Below are 20,628 nucleotides of genomic sequence, written 5' to 3' on the forward strand. Positions count from 1 at the left end.
CCTGACTTCTCCCGTTTGGGGGTCTCGAAACCGTGGCTTTTTTGCTGGTAATACAAACTTCGGAACGAAGTTCGGGACGGCCCGTAGGCAAAGCTGGATCCTTCTCCGACCCGCTCCGGGTCAGCGTTTCCTTCCTCCCCTCCACCTAAACGACCCCCCCCCCACACACGCCTCACCCCCGGGGCCCTGGGGGGTCCAGGCTCCCCAGTCCTGTAGCCCCCGGGGAGCCCAGTTCCTCCTTCTGTTCAACTCCGTACATTCCCCCAGGAGGGGACACGGGCAAAGCCTAGAGCCCAGGGCGCCGGCGGGGGAAGAGACGGCGGGCGGGGAAGCCCACCCCAGACAATGCCCGGGCCCCTCTCGGTGCGAGCCGGGGCGGGAGCGGCAGCTGCCGCCGGAGCGGGCCCCCTCCCGCCCTCCTCTCCCATTGGCCTGCTCGGAATTTTGGAAGGCCGGGTGGGCGTGGGAGGAGGGGCAGAGGAAGGCCGGGGAGGAGGCGCGCGGGCCCCTGAGGGGGGCGGAAGGCGGAGCTCCGGGTGCGGGCGGGGAGAGGGGCCGCCAAGACCGCGCGCGGCCGGAGGAGGGCGGGGCTCTGTTGTGCGGGGCTCCGGCGCGCCCAGCGCGGGGAGGGCCGAGGGGGCGAGGAGCGCGAGGGGCGGGGAGCGCGGCGGAGCCGCAGAGAGCGCGCGGGAGGCGCGCGCGGGCCGCGGGCGCCCCTTTTTGTGTGTCCTCGCGCCCGGCGGCGGCGGCGGGATGGAGGAGCTCAGCAGCGTCGGGGAGCAGGTCTTCGCCGCCGAGTGCATCCTGAGCAAGCGGCTCCGCAAGGTGGGTGGGGGGTGCGCTGCGGCCGCCGGCCGCCCCCCCTCCGTGCCGGGCTCCGCACCCTCCTCGCCCCCTCCTCCAGCCCCCCGAGCGCCCCCCTAACCCTGCTCCTTCTCGCCCTCTCCTCCCTGCAGGGAAAGCTGGAGTACCTGGTGAAATGGCGAGGATGGTCCTCCAAGTGAGTCCGAGAACAATGAGCTCCCTGCCTCCGGCCCGGGCAACTTCTCCGTGCGCTCCGCGGCCCCCGCCCCTCACCGCCCCGGGCTCGGGATGGGGGGAGGTGGGCTCGGGGCTGGGCCGGGGCGGCCGGGGCTGAGGGCGAAGCCTGGAAAGTTTTTGGGGGGGGAGGGACGGGGTCTTGACCGCTGGTGGTTTCCGGGAGGCGTTAGAAGGGGAAGCTGGAGCTCAGCCCTCGGGGGAGGGGGGCTAACCTTTTGTTTACAAATAAGCCCGGCTCGGGGACCTGCCCCCCTGCTGCGCCGAGCGCGCTGCCGCGTCCCCCAGCCCCATTTGTGGCATGCTGCCCCCGGCCCTTGCAGACTTCCCGCCCCCACCCCTAGCTCTGCCCTCAGCCCCAACCCCTCGTGCCTGCAACCTTCCCTCTGCCCTTTCTCTGGCTTCAGGTGAGGGAAGGAATCTCAATGGGAATCCAGGTCCTCTGGACACACACGCACACCCCTCTCTCCATGTTTTATCCCTGCTGTAACCTGAGCTTTCTCTTGATGCGTCTGTGTGTCTGTGTCTGTGTGTCTGTTGTTTTTTAAACGAGAGGGGATTTGGCGTCCCTCGAAAAGTCTTTCTGTTTATGCCCAGCTTCTCCCTACAGACCCCTTTCCGTGTTTTCTTTATTTCATTTTTCCCTCCTTTTCTCTTAATGGTTTTATTTTTCTTTTTGGTCTGACTTGTGGGCTCCCATGGCCCATACATTTGTATTGTGACCAAGTCGTGGTGCCTCTTTCATCAACCATCTTATGTGATTTTTATGCCAAACATCCCTCCACTTAAGGTTCTAAGTCTTCCATAAAATGTCTCACAGCCCCCTTGTTGTGTCTGGGCTGATGGATTATGGGTTTCTTACCTTCTCTGTATAGAATTGCATTTTTTCTTTTGAAAAGTCATTTTTATTTTTAATAAAAGTTTTCCTTTCCATTTGATATGGAAGTTATTAGGGATTGCAGTTCCAGATAAAGGTCCCTGTCTGTATTAATGTTTTCACTGAATTTGGCTCTAAAAATTCATCAAGTTTTGGTATTGTAAAAAGTCTCCCATAAAATACAGAAGGCCCCTTGTGGCTTGTCAGGGAGCAATCTTTTTCACCTTTGTCACCTGTTACCCTGCCCAATGCTTTGCTTTTCCAGACACAACAGCTGGGAGCCAGAGGAAAATATCCTTGATCCAAGACTGCTCCTAGCCTTCCAAAAGAAGTGAGCAAGTTAACATATTTCTTGTTTCTTTGGGGGTGGGGGAGGGAGAGGCTAAGGCCTGGTCCCGCAGTGCAGTGGTGCAGGGGGCCAAGGTAGGGAAATGGGGAAGGACATCTAGTGGTATTTTTGTCTAAACATTGGGGTTACTGGTATGTGATGTACCTTGATGTTTTAATGTTTTCAAGGCACATGATGTGCCTTGAGACTTTTAATTTGATCCTCAGTCGTGCTCAGTAAATGACTTTGAGGGACCAGGGACTAACATTTATTTAGTATCTCCCATAGCACCTAAGTACCTCAAGGCACCCCCTAAGCACTGAGTTACTCAGTTCAACAAACGTGTAGAAGCAGTGTGGTATTGACAGAAGAGCGCTGGATTTGGAGTCAGAAAACCTGGATTCAGATTTCAGCTGTCACCTGTTTGACCTTTGACAAGTCATTTGATCTCTCTGTGCCTCAGTTTCCTAATCCATGAAAATGAAAATTAGGCTGGTCTCTTCCAGCTCAAGGTCCAAAGATCCTATTAAGTGTACCAATTATGTATGAAGGTATACCTGGACCTGGGGCAGATAAAAAATTTAAATAACATACAATTACTCTCTTTGCGTAACTTGTCATCTTGTGGGTAACTGCTGAAAAATTTGTCTCTCTTGACTGTTGCAGTTCTTTACCTATTGAGAACATGGGTGTTGAATATTCTGTTTTGTTCTATTGATTGATTAGTCCCTAGTACAAATGAAGTTGTAGCTCATGGTTTGAGTTTCTATTAGTTTTTTACAGAATAAAACTGCCTCCAAGTCTTATTTTCTAAGCTAGCTGTCTTAACAAATGGGTGTTATTGGTCAAAAGGAAAAATAGGCAAGAGAGAATGTATCATTATCACTACGTGAAAAAAACAAAGTTTTTGACCCTATTGTGTCATCTCCTTTTATAAAGGACAGTACGTTTATTTTCTTTTGGCTGTCAAGCATATGTATTGAGTGAGCACTGTGGGGCCTTCTTGCCTGTCCCTAGGGTTAAATGTGTTTGTCTCTGTAATTCTAGATGTCTCTATTTTTAGGCAGGAAACTGGAGTTCAGGAATATGCATCCCAAGTGACTCTCCAGGGCAAAATGAGAGGGGGGTGCCCCTCCTCTAGATCAAAATGGGAGGAATGTTGTTCATGCTGTGTTCTGAGATGCTGTTTCAGAAATTGTACAGTTTAGAGAACTGTGAACAAGCCCATGGGTAGCAATATGTGGCAATCGTTTCTGGATAGGATTAATACTTTCCCACTTGCAAGTGATTGTCCTGTTGATAGAGACATAGTTTCTTCATAAATTAGATACTCCAAAAGCTTTCACAGCTGGTGTCAATCTGAAAGCATTGCTTTATGTAGTTCAGGCTACTTCTGTTTTCCACCCACTCCCCTTCTTCCCCCCAACTCAGCTTGGTTCTTTGTGGACTTTTCATATGAGTCATGATTTTTGAGAGATGGAAAGTAAAATATGGTTGGGAATGGGACAGTGGTCACCTGGAGAATAACCAGGTTTGGAAGAGCTCATTAAGAACTTGTTAAGAGAATATGAAACCTATCCCAACAGTCTCCCTGGCTATATAATTCATATCCCATAGATTTGGGGAAGAATAGACTGGTTTAACAAAGCAAAGTAGAAATTTTGTGTTCTGGTGAATTTCTATACTATTCTGGGTAGGTGGATGGTAAGGCCTGACATATACTGGAACCATCGAGGAAACTAAGAGATTCTTGCTCTAGGAATAGCAAATGTATTATACTCTATTGCCTGCCTTCTTCTCTGTGAGAGGTCTCTTTGAGAAACTTTTTTTTTTTTTAGACTACACCTGGGATTTCGTTAATATGCATGTCATTCCCATTGAGGAAACTCCTACCGATGCAAGTCTGCACCTATCCTTCCACTTAGAGTTTTAAAAATGAGACACTGAGAGGTTAAAGTGACTTTCCTAGGGTCACACAGCTAGCATGTATTTGAAGCAGGACTCAAAGCCAGATTTTCAGACTAGGGACCAGTGCTATTTCTACTATACCACATTGCTTTTAGGGGAAAAGATTTTAAAGCTTCTAATTTTAGGTGTGCAAAAAGATTAGCTTAGTGAATTTGTCAAATTTCTATCTTGAAGAGGAGTGGGAAATAGATCCGAAAAGAATGACATTCAATCTTTGAAGCGGTGTCAGTAGGAAGATGGCCCTGGGATCCTATTCTCTAACTTTTAGGAGATGAGATAATTAAGGAAACAGCTATCTGGTGTGCTTTAGAGAGACAGACCATAAAGGACTTTAGAGATCATGGGATTACACATTGAGAGTTTGAAATAACCTTAGAAATCATCTAACCTAATCCCTTTATTTAGTTTATAAATGAGTAAGTCCCTGAGAGGAACTTGCAGAAGGTCATCTAAGCAGTAAGTGGCAAATCTAGAATCCGAACCCATCTGGGTGATCGTGAAATTCATGTTTACCAATTTAGTTATCAGAGATTTTCTTTAGCTCATGCTACATTAAGGGGCAAGTTGTTGCTGTTTCTGTTAGGGAACTAAAAGCTCCTTTTCATCTATCCTTCATAACCTTTGGTCACTAGAGGAATTTTTAAATGTTTAAAGTTGTATTATTGATACTGGCTCTTGATGACCTTTTCTAGGTTCCGGTTAATGAAATTGCTTTATTTTACATTAGGGTCTGGGGTATAATATACCAAAATACTTAGGGGGAATAAAGAACATCATTCTGAGAATGGGGAAGTACAGGAATATAAATGCAGTTAATTTCTTGGTCTTCCTAGCTTCTGGGGGAAAGGGAATAGGTCCTATGTGCCAGGTACTGTGCTAAGTGCTTTATCATTTATTTGATCTAGAGATTACTTGCTGTGAGCTCTATCTAGATGATGGGGTAAGAGACCCCCTAGATACTTCACTTTCAGAGAGTAGTTATGAACTGACTCTAAACCTGTCCCCTAGAGGTAAGAGAAGAATAGGATTTCTGGTGAGAATTTAGGAGTGAGAAAGTCATAATAAAATAGGAAGGGTTGGGAAGCAGAGCTGGCCATGCCCCTCACAGTTGTGTTTTTAGGGAGCACGATAAAGAGGTGCAGAACCGGAAAAGAGGCAAACGTCCGAGGGGAAGACCAAGGAAGCATGTGGTGGTGTCAGCTTGTAGCAGGCGCTCCAAGATCAAGGTTGGTAGCCGGTTATCTTCAGTTTTCCTGCACTGTTTCCCTGCCATTCACCCCCTACCTTTCCATTCTTCATGTTATAACACTCTCCTTGCAAGTCAGTAGAGAATGGGATGTGACTTTTTAGCAGAAATTAGAGTAAAATCCAGACAGTTTGAACAGAAATTCAGCCTGGGATCTCAGGAATGTGAAGTTACCTGTTTGCTTTTGTCCCGCTTCAAAACTTTTCCTTAGACTGAGAAGAGACAAAATACAGCTTGGGCCTGAAGCATCTTGTGACACTCCAAGTCTCTCCCAGTGGGGGGCACTGGAAAACCACATATATTTTGTTTCCTTCCTTTCCTCCTGACCCTCTCCTCCCATGATGTTTTCCCTCTGTGTGATAGGAAAGTACTCAAAGCTCTTAATTATGCACAAACTCTCCAATTCTGAGGGTGAGGAAGAAGAAACAAGGCAAATAAGAAATACCCTGAGGTCCTAGACCGCCCACAGACTCACCTTTTTGAGCAGACCATACTATAAGTTTTTGATCCAAGGCTGTTCCACATTGACCAAAGAATAGAGAATATGATCTCTAAAGTCCTTTCTGGCTCAGAAAATCCCATAATACTTGGAATGTGGTTTCCCTTCTGTCTTGCTCACTGGTAGATTGTACACCACAAAGACTCTTGGCAAAGTGAGAGAGAAGCCAGAAACAGACTCCAGGAGGACTTTTAGAAAAGAGAGCACCCAGTCAGGGCAGATAGAGAGCTTGATGTTGAATATTGCATGTATAACAATTCCCACCCACCAGGTCCAGTCCCATGGACTTGAGTTATCTGTCATCTTGCATTGCCTTCTTAAAGAGAATTCATAGACAAATCAGGGTTCCCCAGTTTTAGATGCCAGATCAGGCTATTCGGTTTCTTTCTCTAGTCTCCAGTAAAAATAACTTTGCTGGCATTTCCTGACTCTGAAATCAGTGGCTACTGCCTTGCAAGTTCACTGGTCATGAACCCCTGGCTGAAGCCTCCCTCTCCTGAGAAAGGCTAAGTGATCCTTTTTCTAGTTTTTCTCCCTTAAAAATTTTGAGAGGAGGCTATCATAGCTTTAATTTCCTATATAAGCCCCCAACTCCTGAATGGTAATTAGAAATGGGCATTGGGATACACTATACCTCCCCAAGCCCTATCTGTACGGATTTATACATAGATTGAGCTGCAGTGAAAAAGTGGTTAAAGAGTTGGACACTTTTTATAAAGTGCCAGGTCCTTCGGAGTTCTGATTGAGTCTGTTTTATTGGATGTGGACAGTTTGTTTTGCTTGACTGTGTGTTTATGACAGCAGTTTTGTCTTTCTCAGTAGGCGGGTAAGTAGGAAGGAAAAGAGACAGATTTTCATTGATTGAAAAATAATTTAAATTAAAAACAATCCCCTCAAAAGTTCCAAGTGCTTAAGATAGCGTTCTCCCAGTTTTATCAAATTGGTGGCTGTTTCAAGACAGGTGACTAAATATACCCTCTATTCCCTCAAAAGGGTTGAGGGTTTTTTGCTTGTTTTTTGGATTCTATCATAGAGCCAAATATTGGGACAAGAGAAAAGGAGTTAAAATTTTCTGCTTTGGTAATTGGGGGACAGGGGCTCAGCAAATAGAACACAATGTATTTGAGAAGTTATATTTTAATGTACCATTGGGGGCTTGAGTTTGAGAGCTCAGGAACCCAGAAGTGGGTAATAGGATGTGGTTTCCTGGAATAGGTGCTAACTGATTTTGACTGACAAATACCAGACTAATCAGTTTGATGAGTGAGTTAATTAACAATGTGGAATAATAGGAGATCTAGGCCTAGTGAATAAAGCATTTAACTGAAGAAAAAAAAAAGAAAAGAGGTTGCCATTTCTTCTAGACCCTATCACTGACTTGCTGTTTAATGTGAGTCAAGATACCTTCTTTTTGTGCCATAGATACCCTTGAGTAAATGAAGTGAGTTCTTCCCTTTCCCAGTGTTTCCAAGGGTGCACAAACTCTAAAGAGAGGGTTATTAACAACTAAGTAATGGGAAGGATGATAATGTATTTTCCCTTGTTTGTAGGAACCAGATATGCCATCAAAATCAAAATCCAGCAGTTCTTCCTCTTCTTCTACCTCTTCTTCCTCTTCTGATGAAGATGATGACAGCGATTTGGAGGCTAAGAGAGGTCCCCGGGGCCGAGAGACTCATCCAGTACCTCAGAAAAAAGCTCAGATCTTGGTGGCCAAACCTGAGGTGAAGGATCCCATCAGAAAAAAGAGGGGTCGCAAGCCTCTTCCCCCAGAACAGAAGGCAGCCAGGAGACCTGTCAGCCTGCCAAAGGGGCTGAAAACTACCCGAAAGGATTTGGGACCATCAAGCAAACTGCCATCCTCGCTCACTGCCCCTGTGGCAAGCCTCGCTGCCCTCAAAGCCCATGCCAAGGAGACCTCTGGTGGCCCTAGTGGCTCATCTACCACTGAGAACTTGACCAGCCTGATGAAGGGCATGGCTGACAGCCCCAGCCAAGGAAGTATCAGCTGGCAGAGCTCCATCATGCACTACATGAATAGAATGACACAGAGCCAAGCTGAGGCACCCAACAGATTGGCACTGAAAGCCCAGGCCTCTAATAAGTGTGGCTTGGGACTGGACCTGAAAGTGAGAAACCAGAAGGGGGAGCTAGGACTCAGCATTCCAGGAGCCAGAGCTATTACAGCCCCTAGCACTGGGAGTGCTGAACAGAAGTCAAGTAGGACCCCAGGCCTGCACAATGGGGGCAAAGTAGGATCGACCTCCATTGGCACTCAACCAGCTTCAAACCAAGAGCTGAACCTTCAGGCTTTGAACTTGCAGAGCATGAAAAATGGAGCCACAGGGGGTGCTGTGCTTCCCATATATCCCACAGCTGCCAACCTGAAAACCACCAGTAGTGCCAACCCCACTGCTAGCAAGGGCGTGGGGAGTGGTACCCCCAGAGGGGCTGTAGTGCTCCCTGATACCAACAAAGGTGAGAAACTGGTAGCAAGGGGTGCAGTTGTTGCCACCTCTGGAAACAAGAGGGACACAATGAAAAGCAGTTCCAAACCCACTGGTCAGGAGACCCACGTGGTTGCAGGTGAGACCCGAAAGACAACAGCCCTGTCAGAGATGAGCACTGGTGAGGAAAGTAGTAGCACTGACTCAGAACGGGACTCGGCCTCTTTCCCAGGTACCACGGGACAGAACCTGTCTGTTTCCATTCAAACCAGCCAGGACTGGAAGCCAACCAGAAGCCTTATCGAGCATGTCTTCGTCACAGATGTTACTGCCAACCTTATCACAGTGACTGTGAAAGAGTCCCCAACCAGTGTTGGCTTTTTCAACCTGAGACATTACTGAAGCTGACTGTCATTCTGTCTTATATACAACCCAGGTGCCAGGGTCTCTTCTCCAAGTGGACCTCTTAGCCTTTCATAGTATCCTCTCACTGATTTTTTTTTTTTGTCATGGTGTCTGTTTTTTTTAAGTGACCTGTAGCCTGCCCAAAGGAAGACAGAGCTGGGAAGGTAGAGCTGAGATTTCAGTCTTTGTTACTTCCTCCAAATATAGGGGATTCAGTCAGCCACCACCCCCGTCCTTTATACCAGCCCATGTGTGTATGTAAAACATGGATGGATACATTAGGGAAAGGAGAACAAATCCCCAGTTCCTTGTTGTTATTTGGTATGACCTAGATAGACTTATGTGACAGGTGGGTAGTGCTAGCTTTAGCTTCTCTTGGCTGACTTACATATTACCACCCCACCACCCTTTCCCGTATCTGTCAATTGACAGGAAAGTGGATTGAGCCAAATGGCTCTCAGTGAGTGGCTGTCTTAGGAAGGAAACAGGTTCTTAAGAATGTCTCATTTTCTCCATGTTTGTTATCTGCTTTGTTTCTCTTGCCACAGCATGGCAAAGGTGAGCTTTCTATCCAGTTACCTAAGAGCAAAAGAAGTTAATTTGTCATGCAATCTTCTCCTTGTGTGGGTTAACCATTCCAGTCCCCAAGATGGGAACATTATTTTGTACAATCTTTTATCTCTTGAAGGGGCCTCATGGGAGTGCTTGATAAATGGGATATGTTGTTTACATTGTTTTATGCTGGTATCAGTCCAGAAGGTGCTATAGGTGGTGGACCAGTCTAGAGTCCTCATATGAGCTATTTTCTCCTCCAAGTAGTGGCCAGAGTTACAGAGGTAAGTGAGGAATTTGTTGTGACTATCTTGCCCCTACATACCATACATACAGGGACTGAGTAGAATGAAGTATATTGAAAGCAGCATGGGAGAGTATTCCTAAGGTAGGATATCTCCTTTTATCTTTCTTAGCCCCAGCCTCATGTTAACTGCTACAATATCCCCCATCCCCAAACCATTTCCTGTTCATGAGCATTTGCCAAGAAACCTTCAAGAGAATGCTAGGAACATTGGCCGTTGCGCTCTTGTCCCATTTAGTTCCAGGTGACCCGCCACCCCCCACTCATTTTACCTTAAACTTACTCTTGAATTTTCTGGGTAACTGCTGAGTGGGAAAAGGGAATGGCTTCATTTTCAGACAATGCTTATCCTGATCTTGGAACCTAGCTTTAGAAATATCTTTCTATATTTTCTATATATAGGCTTTTCTATAAATAGGGTACTCAGATGAGCCTACTTCCACCCAAAAACAGGACGCATCTTTTTTTTTTCTGGTTACACAAAGGGTGGCACAAGTGGTCCCAGTCAACTTGGTTCCATTAAATGTCCCCAAGAGCCACTAAGAGAATCTACATCTTATCAGTTCCTGGAAATGGATTTTTTGCATGAGATCCATTTCAGCTGTTGTACAGATGTGCAGTACTAACATCCTTTCTGTCCGTGTTACGGGCTGTTGTGGTGTGCTTATGAGGTGATAAGCTTGTAAAGGGCCACTGGTTAGGTTGGGGGGGGGGGGGGTGTTTCAAGTTTTCTGTTAGCCTATGTGCCCTGGGTTTTTTTGTTCCCCTTGAGAAATTGGCAGAATAATCCTTTCCCAGATTGGGACCAAACAGAAAAGAGATTTAATTTTACCACGATTGCTGGTGCATATTCTTTCAATATAGAGGTAAGGTGAGGATGGGACATCTTCTTTAAAAATACTAAACAAATTTCCAGAAGATCCAGCCACTGGGCAGTTTACAAGTGCTTAGCCTTTTGCTCTCCTCCTTTTGTAGAAAAGTGCAAACCATAGGTTTCCTCCACAAGCTATTCTACCCTATTGATTCTTGGGTGACTACCAATCTAGGATAGGTAAGGATTAAGATGCTGACTTGTTCCTGAAAGAGGCATGATAATACTATGCTCCTTCCAAAACTAGTCTGTGTCTCAGATACGATGCCTGAGATTTAAGGAGAATAGTTTCTGCTTGCAATGGTTACCTAACAGCCTAGGTCTTTTTGATACCAAAAAAAAAAAAAAAAGAAGAAAGTCTTTTCCTGGTTCTGTTTGAACTGTTACAATGTGGAATTTAGCCAAATCAAATTTTCTTTTGAAAAGAGAAGGGGCCAGTGAGGTTGAGGCTGGGGGGAGTCAGAAGTTCTTCCAGGTCACCTTTTAAATAGCCGAAAGCCGTCTTTATCCAGGAATGGTTGGACTGGCTGCGTAACCAAGAGAGTGATTTGTCTGGGGAATCATGACCCTCAGCCAGGAACTTTTTCCTGAATGCTGTATTACCCAGTATGCCAAATACTTAGAAATTGACCTTTATCATATTGGAATACAAACTTACTGTGCCTTTGGGGAATAACTGGTTTTCATGTCTGTTTGGAGCAAGGTGAGGCAGAAGAAAGGAAGAGAGATCTCTTCCAAGTCCTTTCTCACCTAGCCCTTGAGAATAGCATGAAGCTGTCTCATTGGTGTTCCTTACAGTGGAAAAGAAGTGGTACTTGATTACCTGGAATCTAGAGGCTCCCTCTCTAGAACACTGAGACTGAGAAGACAAGAGAAGCTTCCCATCATTCCCAGAACAGTCCATCTGGGTATCATATGGGAATGTATGCACTTTCTACTACTTGAATGGGTTAAGAGAGCTAACTTGGATGGTCCAGCATAGCAGGAAAGGGCAGGAATGGATCTGAGAGGGTAGTAAAGGTAACCTCAAATTGGTTCATGATTCCTAGGACCTGGCCTTCCAAGTAGTTCTCTTTCCCCATCACACCCCCAAACAGGTCTCCAAATACCCTGCATGTGATGACATTCTGCAGATGTCCCTGCTTCCTTCAGAACCTCCTCTTTAGCATGCAAACTGCTGGTAGCAGAGCCCCTTCCCCTACCTGTAAGACATGAAGTTGAAGCTTCCAAGTTTCTCACCCTGTTCCCAGCAAGCACTTTTCCTGACTTGCGGGCCAAGTAAAGCAGAGGGTCTGAGCTGACAGTAGGGGTTGTAATTATGATCATTAGTGAATGGGGACTGCAGCTATTAGAAGCAAGTGTGTTTGTCCCTGGGTGTCTTATCTGATTTGAGAAGGCTCTCATACACAGCATTAAGACTTTTATCCAAACTATGATGTTGTGCCTTTCTGTTAACTAGCTATTTCAAGTCCAAAGTTGAATCAGGAAACACCTTATTTCTAACCAGTTCTGCCTTTTTTTTTTTACCCTTTTGTTTAAAATTTCAACCTTAAAATGTTTTTGTTTTACTCCTAGTGGCTCATATATGAAAGAGATGTGTTTTTTCCGCACATTTGAAAGAGACACTTCTCTAAAGAATTGTGCATTTTATTTCATCTGTGTTGGACAGATGTTCAGAGCTGGTGTCATATGTTTACCAGTAAACAAAACTAGTATTTAGAAGTCTACCCTCCCCTCCCACCCCGAAAAATTTGCTGCTATGGTTTTTGTGTACGCACATATGTATAGCTAGGTGTCAATCAAACATCTGATTTAAGGTTTGTTGCTACTTTTTTACTTCTAAGGGTTTCCTAAGCAAATTATATGGCAGTATTTGTATATTGAATGGATATTTTTATCCTGTTTTTGCCTCTTATTTTTTATTGGATAGGAAGAAGTGGTCGATTTTGTCATCTTCCTTAGAGGTTTAGTATATATTTTTATATATATATTTTTTACCAAAAAAGAGTGTTCTTTTTCTGTTACACTCAGATTCTGATAGATATGAAGGGCTGTGGCCTGAAGGTTTTGTTAAAGAAAATTTTGTTTGCAAAGGGGATTAGGGAGGAACAAAAGAAAGAACTGTTCTTGTAACTGTGCCAATGATTGGCTTAATTTGTGTTTTTTTTTAATTTAAAAAAGCCAAATCATTCATGTATGCCACTTCTAATTGCTTTAAACTACAGCTATTTGCTTTTAGAAAACAAAACAAAAGTGGATATATTATTACCATGGAAAAGCTTAAGGTCTTTGTTGAAATAGGACAGCAGCCCAGCCCAAATATTAAAATTAAAACCAACTAGTGGGGGAAATGTTCCTTCCCCTTCCCCTTCCTTCATACCCCCAAGGAAGCCCATCGTGGTTTGGGGGATTTAGGGAGAAAGTTGTATTCAGATGCCTAAATCATTTTCTTGTTTGCATCTCATGATTGTGTGTGTGTTCTAGTGTTTTGGGAAAACTAACACTATAGCATAGATTACAGATTTTTTTTAGACTGTTGTTAATTTATTTTACAGGAAAAGAGAACTCTAGCAAATGGTGTCATTTGATTTTGTACAACTTTTTTTATTAATAAGTTAGCATATCAATAAAAACTTTAACTTCTCAACTCCACGTGATATCTCAAAGTGATCTTTTCTGTCCTCTCTGCTTTTTCCACGGTGAGTTGAGCCCAGGGTATAGGTAGTATAGTGGAAGGGGAGGAAACGGCCTCTTTGGAAGGCTGGCCACATTGCTTGGGTCAGAAAATTGCTTCTTAAAAGAGAATAAAGAATTGCCAGAGGTTGGGTTCACCTTGTATTGGATTCTCTTCTGATTTCCATCCCCACAGTTGTATTTTAACTACATGGAGAACAGAAGCTATTTACAATTTAAAAACATTGGAATGACATTGGAAAACTATGTCAGTATGCAACATGTGGTAATGCTTTAAAAGGACACTACTATTAAATTCCAGGGGACTTGCCATTAAACATGCAAAGCTATAAGACTGCTACCACTAACCCATAGCTCATAATAAAGAGATGATTTGCTTGTTACACAACCTTCCCTGAGCCTTTCAGGTTTGTATTACCCTCAGCATGAATTTATTCATAAATTTCAACCCTCCAGGGATAACCTATCCTCCTTTGAAGTAAGAGAGGAAATTTGGCCTGGCTGCTGGTCTGGTCTTTGGTTGAATGGCTAGTAAGGCAAAGACCTGGATTTTTTAGTTCTGTTAAATATTTTGACCACACAACAGAAATGCAGCACCCGACCCAGCCAGAAAAAAGTCTGAGAACTTGAAATCACAGTGATTTAGAGTGGAAAGGGGTTGGAAAGTAGTGATGTGCTAGGTAATGCAGTTTCCTCAGTCTCCTGACCTTGAAGAAGATACCGAAAGCGGTTTATATTTGCTTTCCAAAATCTGTTCTTAGGTTAAGAATTGCCTAAATAGGAGCAGGCTTCTAGCTAGCCTCTACTCTGGGCATGGAATTGCATCTCTGTTTCCTGACACCCATTTTCAACAATGTCACCAGAGCTGGGCCAGATGGGATACAGGACGCTGGCCCACACTAGCCATTGTTAGTTTCTGCGCTACTGATCTGATCAACTAATCCGCTAGCCTTTGGAGAAGAATGGGGTCAACACTATAGAAGAGAGTGTCCCAAGGGCCAGGGGATATGCTATGCATTCAGGCTGGGCAACGTAGAGATTGGCATGGCATTCCTCAGCTCCCTTCCATCGCCCTGCCCCCAACCCTTGGGACATCCATCAGTCATGCTTCCACTCTAGAGACAATTCTATACCACAAGGACAGGTGTGTGCCCAGAGGCTATCTGCAGGGGGATTCAGTGTACTACTCCCCTCATTCCCCAACCAGGGGTTTGCCTGTTCACTACTGCAAGCCACTTTACAAGAGGGTGTAACAGCTCCTCACCTCTCTAGAATACTGCTGATATTTAAAAGGGGGCAGGGAGTAAGAAGGAATTCTTTCATCTTAACCCGGACGATTCTTGAAATGCTAAGTAGCACTAAGTTATGTTGGTAGTGATGGTCATTTTGTGTATGTATGTGTATTTTAATTCTTTACCCAAAAGGTTGTTGGACCACAGGGCTATCTCCACCCCCTAGAGGGCGCAATAGGACAGCCATAGGCAATCCCATCAGCTCTGCCCAGTAAAGACGGTTGCACTTGACTGCATTTTGGTGGGGGGAGGGGGTATGTGATTACCCCTTTGGATAAATATTTTGAAGCCGTCTTCATTGTATTGGTCAGGCCATTCTTCAGTGTGCCTAAGCAGGAGGAGAAGTTGACTGAGTTGTATGGCTATCTCACCTTTCAGATTCTGAATGGTCTGATTCTCTCAATCTCCAACTGAAGCTCAAGGATACTGGCCTTTACTCTTTTCCTAACTTAAACAAGGTATTATATGTGGAGCATTTTTCAAACTAAAATACTACATAAATGTGAGCTATTATTATTTAACATTAATTAATAGTATAATAATTGAGAATTGAGGAAGAGTCCTCTGAAACCAGGAGTTACTTTGAGTCAGATACGACTGGGGAAGAAAACATTTCTCAAACTTATTCCAGTTCTATCCCTTGCTCCTACCCTCATACAGTTGTTTTCTCCTTGGTGAGAAGGGGTATAACTTTTTAAAAATAGAATTATTTAATTCCTTTTTGCAAACTGGAAGACATCTTAGAGCCTATTAGCCATTCCATCATTTTACAAAGAAGAAAACGAAAGCCCAGGTAGAAGGTACTTGCCCACAGCCATATCAGGCAATTTGGTGACTGTTCAGAGACTAGAATTCAACATGGTTGATTTGATGTCATAGGTAGGGCCTTTCAATCAATATTTATGGAGCAGCTTATGAGTTCCAAAGGCTTGGGGACCAGAAAGGGAGGATTCACCTCAAGGCACCTATCATTTCCCTTTCATCTCTAGTACTCTACTGCAGGAGTTCATGACATAACGTTGGACAGAAACTTCTCTAGGAAGATGCAGGGAACTATAGGAAGCAGAAGGTCCCAAATATCAGCGCCCCTCCCCCATAATCCTGGTGAACTGCAGAGGACATTGAAACTTCTAGACATTGGGGGAAGACCCCAAACCCCTTGCTCAAAACAAGTCTTCTGTATTTTCAGTGAAAGCTTGGAGGAATGGACCTAAGAGAGAAAGTCAGCCTGAGCATCCAAGACACCTAGGACACAGTGAAGGAGGAAGTTCTGTCTAGATTTCATGGCTGCTGAATTTAAGGGGAAAATCTGTTCCAAATTCTAATTTTCTTCTTTCAACATTGAAAAATATTTTTCAAATGCCTTACATCCCCTCCCCCCCATCCCAAGATACCACTGGATGAGGAATGCTGAGGAGAGTTAGGGCACTTCCTGACTAATTAGTGTATCACAGTATGGTCAAATCATCTAGAGTCAACAAGGCAGAGGAGTACAGTGGATAGAACACTAGGTTTGAAATCAGAAGGACTGGGTTCAAATCCCAGCTCTGCTATTACTGCCCACCATTCCTCATTAGGAAATTAGGGAGTAAGAATTGATGGCCTCCAAAGTTCCTTCCAGCTTTTAATTATGATCCCATGACCTGATTTGAATACAGACTCCTCCCTGTGTGCCTTTGAGCAAAGATAGTAATCTCTTTGGATCTCAATTTCCCTATCTGAATAAAAAAGAGCATTGGAATAGATTGCTTCTAAGGTCCCTTCCAGCCCTATATCTTTAATTTCACCTGTGACCTGTTTCTCTTATAAATGTCAAAGAATGGGACAGAGACAAATCTGTTGTTGTCATCGTCACTGTTTTTCAGTCATTCAGTGGTGCCTGATTCTTCATGACCTGTGGACCACAGCACACCAGTGCTGACCTGGATAAATCTGTAGCTCTCAAAGTTGGCTGCAAATCTCTCAGACTGGATAAAAGTCTAAGGAAGGAGTAAGGTAAAAGCATTTAGGGACTTAGGACTTGAGGAACAGGAGATGGACTTAGGCACAATTCAATCTGCTAAACACAAAAATAGACTGTCACTTCAAACACACTTCCCTTCTGGAAATGGACAATTGCCTTGTCTCATGACCTGCCTACCAAAAGGTCCGGTCTCACTTCTGCTCCCCAAATTGGGCTGCTACTCTCCCATCCTGGTTTTGGTTCTCTCCCAGGCAGGATTATTCTTGGGAAGGATGGAAAGCAGCTGATTTGGGGACTACCCTCAAGATGTTATTCATTTTCTCTGTCAACTTACAGAGGAAAAGGCTCCTACCAAGATTCCTTTATACATGGTTCCCTTGGGGGAAAATATCTTTAAGAATTTATATATGCCATGACCCTTCATCCTTTACACTCAAAAAGGGAAAACCTTTTGTAATATCTATCTATGGTTACTATTTGTGTCTGGATCAAAAAGTCTCATTTATCAGGAAAGATAGAGTCTAATTGATCAATCCTTTGCAGATCTTCTCTCTCAGCATCTTTATTGGACCAGATACCATTGGAAATTTATTTAAGAGTCCAGGAAGTCCCAAAACAGCACCTTACCCATCACTGTCTCAATTCCTAACCCTGAGAGATCCAGTATTCTCTCTGCCTGATCCATTCTCTCCCCCTTCCAGCCACTGTCTTTCTCTTCACCTTAGTCTCTGAGTTGATTTGTCTCTGTCTCTCTGTCACATACACACACGCACGCGCGCACACACATACTACACCACAAGCTGAGGAGAAAAGAGCTGCAGAAGCTGAAACCTTCAGGGTATACTGGGTACCTGGTCAAGAAAGGTAGGATGGGGTAGTTGTAACTGGAGGGGTGGGAGTGGCAGGAGGGTTGAGAGGCAACATCTTCTGCTCCTTGACGCCTGAGCTCTTGGTTAACTAATCATATCAGTGAGCTCTCCTCAGCTCCAGGAGAAAGCAGTTGCCTAGCAATACCCGAGAATTAAATTCCTCAATCAATAGGCGCGAGGGGCTCCATTTCGGGGAGAGCTGGGGAGGTTGGCCTATGGGGGTAGAGGGGTTCCCAAGCATGATCAGGGGCGGGAAATGTTTCGGTAGAAAGCCTAGGGTATCACAGGAAATCCCGGGACCCAGAGAGGGAATGATATGAGAATCACTAGGTTCCATGGGCCTGAGACTTCCAGAAATCCAGACCATTTGGAGCCCAGTGATTTAAAGAAAAAGAAAAAGAGAGGGTTCTGAAATCAGGGGTGCTGGAGATCTCGAGAGAGAAATAGAAGTGACCCAAAGCTCGGCCCTAAAGAAGAGGGACCCAAAAGCTGATCAGAAAGTGGACAGAGACCCTGAGGCCCATTCCTCCAGACATCTGTTCAGTCCTCTAATTCCCAGTCCAGCCCAGAGCTCGAAGTAGAGTGCAGGAAGACGATTCTGGAAGCCGCTGTCCCCCCAGAATAGAGAAGAGAAAGGAGGGAATGCAGGCCTTTGGCCTTTCTCCAAGGTCGGGATTCCCCGAAACCAGGAAGGGCCTTTGGTGACATCAGAAGCCAGTGTGGAGAAGGGAGTGGGGAAGGGGAAAGAAAGAGGAGTCTTGGAGGGACAAGAAACCTGAGACAATGATCTATTTACAAAGTATATATTTAAACACATAAAAAGCGGGTATTGGATATAGACATTCAGAATTGCAGAAGATAACGTATTGAAGTTTCACTTTTTAGCTCTGAGGCGGAGATCGATTTGGAGATTTGTACAAATCTTAGAATTAAATAAACCAAACACACATTCAGCATATATGTAGAGACCTACATACATAAGGCTCCCCCATATCCCTCCCCACCCCCCCAACCTCCCCCCCACCTTGATCTGGATCGTAGTACAGCGGTGTGAACTGGACACACATACACACGCACACACAGACGCCTGAACAGAAGGGCTTGAAACACCGGTATGTCTGAACGCGGTTTGCGTGATAGTGGGTACAGGGAATGAGAAATTCGGACTCTGAGAAACAGAGAAAGGAAGTGAAAGGGTAAAGGGAAGAGGAAAAGAAAAAAGAAAGGGGAAAGGGAAGAAGAGGAAAGGGGCAGTCAGATAACCTCAACGCATCTCCGAGTTGTCATACACATGGTAACATATATGTCCCTTGTATTGTTTCAGCTAAAAGTAGCATCGACATTTAAGAAGATACACTTGCTCACTTCGGTTCTTTATACAAACTAAGTTTCCAAGACCAATTTTACAAATATGATTAGGTTAAAAAGCCCATTCTGGGGGCTCCTCTGTACAGGCGCAATTTGCAATTTTTAACTCGAAACAACAAAACTGCATCTATTAATTTTGTCTTCCCTTTTGTCCTTCAAGGGTCAGAAAGTCTAGAAGAGAGAGGAGAGCCTAGAGGTGGAGGGCGGGGAGGGGGGGGTCAAGTGATGGAAGAGGAAGAGACTATCGAGGATCTCCGCACTCGCCCCACCTCAGGAGCAATCCCCCACTCTCCGCCCCATCCCAGCCTCTCTGGGAGAGGACTTCAGGCTAATCCTGATTCTGTGCTTCGGTCTGACACGTAACCCCGGCCCGGGCCCCCAAGTTCCCCAAGGAAAAAGCTTCGCTGGTCCTAGAAGTCTAGGACACAGAACCGAGGGGAAAGAGAGGTTGGGGTCGGTATTCGCTCTTTAACTGATTGTGGGACAGGTTTGTGCTTTTAAACCAACAGAGATGACCGAATATCTAAAGACTCTGAGCCACACTTAGTTCTGAAATATGCCTATATTGAGATATAATATATAGACACATATACTCTCATATATACACACATATACATATGTGCGTGTGTGGAGATATACATACTTACATTTGCATACATACACATATAAGTATGTATGTATATACACATTTCCCTCCTCCGTCTCTCTAGCAGTTCTCCAAATCAACCCCACTTCTCCTCCCCTCCCCTCCCCCCTCCCCTGGCCGAGTTTGAATACAGAGTTCAAATAGAGAACACTCCACGAATCGAAAAACCCTATAAATTATAGCTTTTGCTTTTAAGAAAGAAAAAAAAACCAGTAAAAGTTCTGGTGCACATTCTTGGATAGAAACACTGCATTTCTCCTTCCCCTCCTCCTGTCTGAGCCTCGAAGATACAATCTCCCCCAGCTCTGAGTCCAGACGAAACGCAGGGGTTCCATCCCGAGGTTCAGAGCAAGGTGAGGAACGGAACCCGCGAAGCCTCCCCAACCGCCCCCACCGCCGTCCAGCCCCGCCCCCACCCCGCTCCAGCTGAGCGAGCAATGGGAGCCTCAGCCGGGGGTGGGGGTGGGGTGAGAGCAACTTCTCTCTGAAAGCCGGAGGGGAATGGGGGGCGGGGGCGCTTCGGCATCCCTAAAGAGAAGAAAGACATAATACTTTTCTTGGGAGTTGGGTCGTCCTCTCCCTCCAAGGATAAAATCGGAGAAGTGGGTGGGGGAGTTTAAACCCAAAATACTTTTCTTGCAAAAGATCGATGGTCCCGCACTCTGGGTAGTGACAGGCAATTCTCCCAATTTATCCTGGCATTTCGGGAATGTAAACACATTATGTTTGTTGTTTTACGGAGTAAAGAAAGGAACCAAGGGGAAAAGAGATTATACATACATACCGTGTGTATATATAATATATATTTGCGAGTGTATACACACAGAGCATCATATATGCTTTATCTCCTATAAAGTGCATTTCTAGTGTTGTTCCTTGAACATGTCCCCTGCTCCCAAAGCTCACCTTCATCAGCAGGAGGAAAACAAAAGGTAATTCAAGTTAATACTTTTCACTCTAATGGATGTTTAATCCTTTTTTTTTTTTAAGACTAATTGTTTTTTCTTGGGGAAAGATAAAACTCTTCCATGACCATGGTTGGACAGTGGAAGAAGGTGAGAGAGAAACGTGCTTTGCTGTGGTTTCAATACAGCTTCTTCATACCTAGTTGTCTGAGAAGATAGCCTGGCCACACTACCTGGATTATGTCATTAGCAACACCTTTAGTCACAATCCATGTTTTAGGGAAGGAGCCCTCAGCCTTACAGGAGTACTTCTGTACACATACAAGGTTTTTTCCTCTCTCCTAAACTCCCAGCCT

General features: G+C 44.9%; 1 protein-coding gene across 1 annotated transcript; it reads left to right on the forward strand.

Annotated features, from left to right (window-relative positions):
• Window positions 1–655: 655 nt before the first annotated feature.
• On the forward strand, window positions 656–10,892 carry CBX2 (chromobox 2). The gene is made up of 5 exons (XM_072645218.1): window positions 656–825; window positions 957–1,000; window positions 2,181–2,246; window positions 5,332–5,437; window positions 7,507–10,892. Exons 1-5 carry the CDS (start codon window positions 754–756, stop codon window positions 8,803–8,805), a joined length of 1,587 nt encoding a protein of 528 aa, XP_072501319.1. The 5' UTR covers window positions 656–753; the 3' UTR covers window positions 8,806–10,892.
• Window positions 10,893–20,628: the final 9,736 nt, after the last annotated feature.

Source organism: Notamacropus eugenii, chromosome 2, assembly GCF_028372415.1.
Source record: "Notamacropus eugenii isolate mMacEug1 chromosome 2, mMacEug1.pri_v2, whole genome shotgun sequence".
Lineage (NCBI taxonomy): Eukaryota > Metazoa > Chordata > Mammalia > Diprotodontia > Macropodidae > Notamacropus > Notamacropus eugenii.

Excerpts from the sequence above, each read along its gene's own strand:
- CBX2 (XM_072645218.1), top strand. The coding sequence starts at position 754 with ATGGAGGAGCTCAGCAGCGTCGGGGAGCAGGTCTTCGCCGCCGAGTGC. Across the intron at positions 1,001-2,180 it reads TGGCGAGGATGGTCCTCCAA|ACACAACAGCTGGGAGCCAG; the intron begins GTGAGTCCGAGA and ends TTGCTTTTCCAG. Across the intron at positions 2,247-5,331 it reads CTCCTAGCCTTCCAAAAGAA|GGAGCACGATAAAGAGGTGC; the intron begins GTGAGCAAGTTA and ends TTGTGTTTTTAG.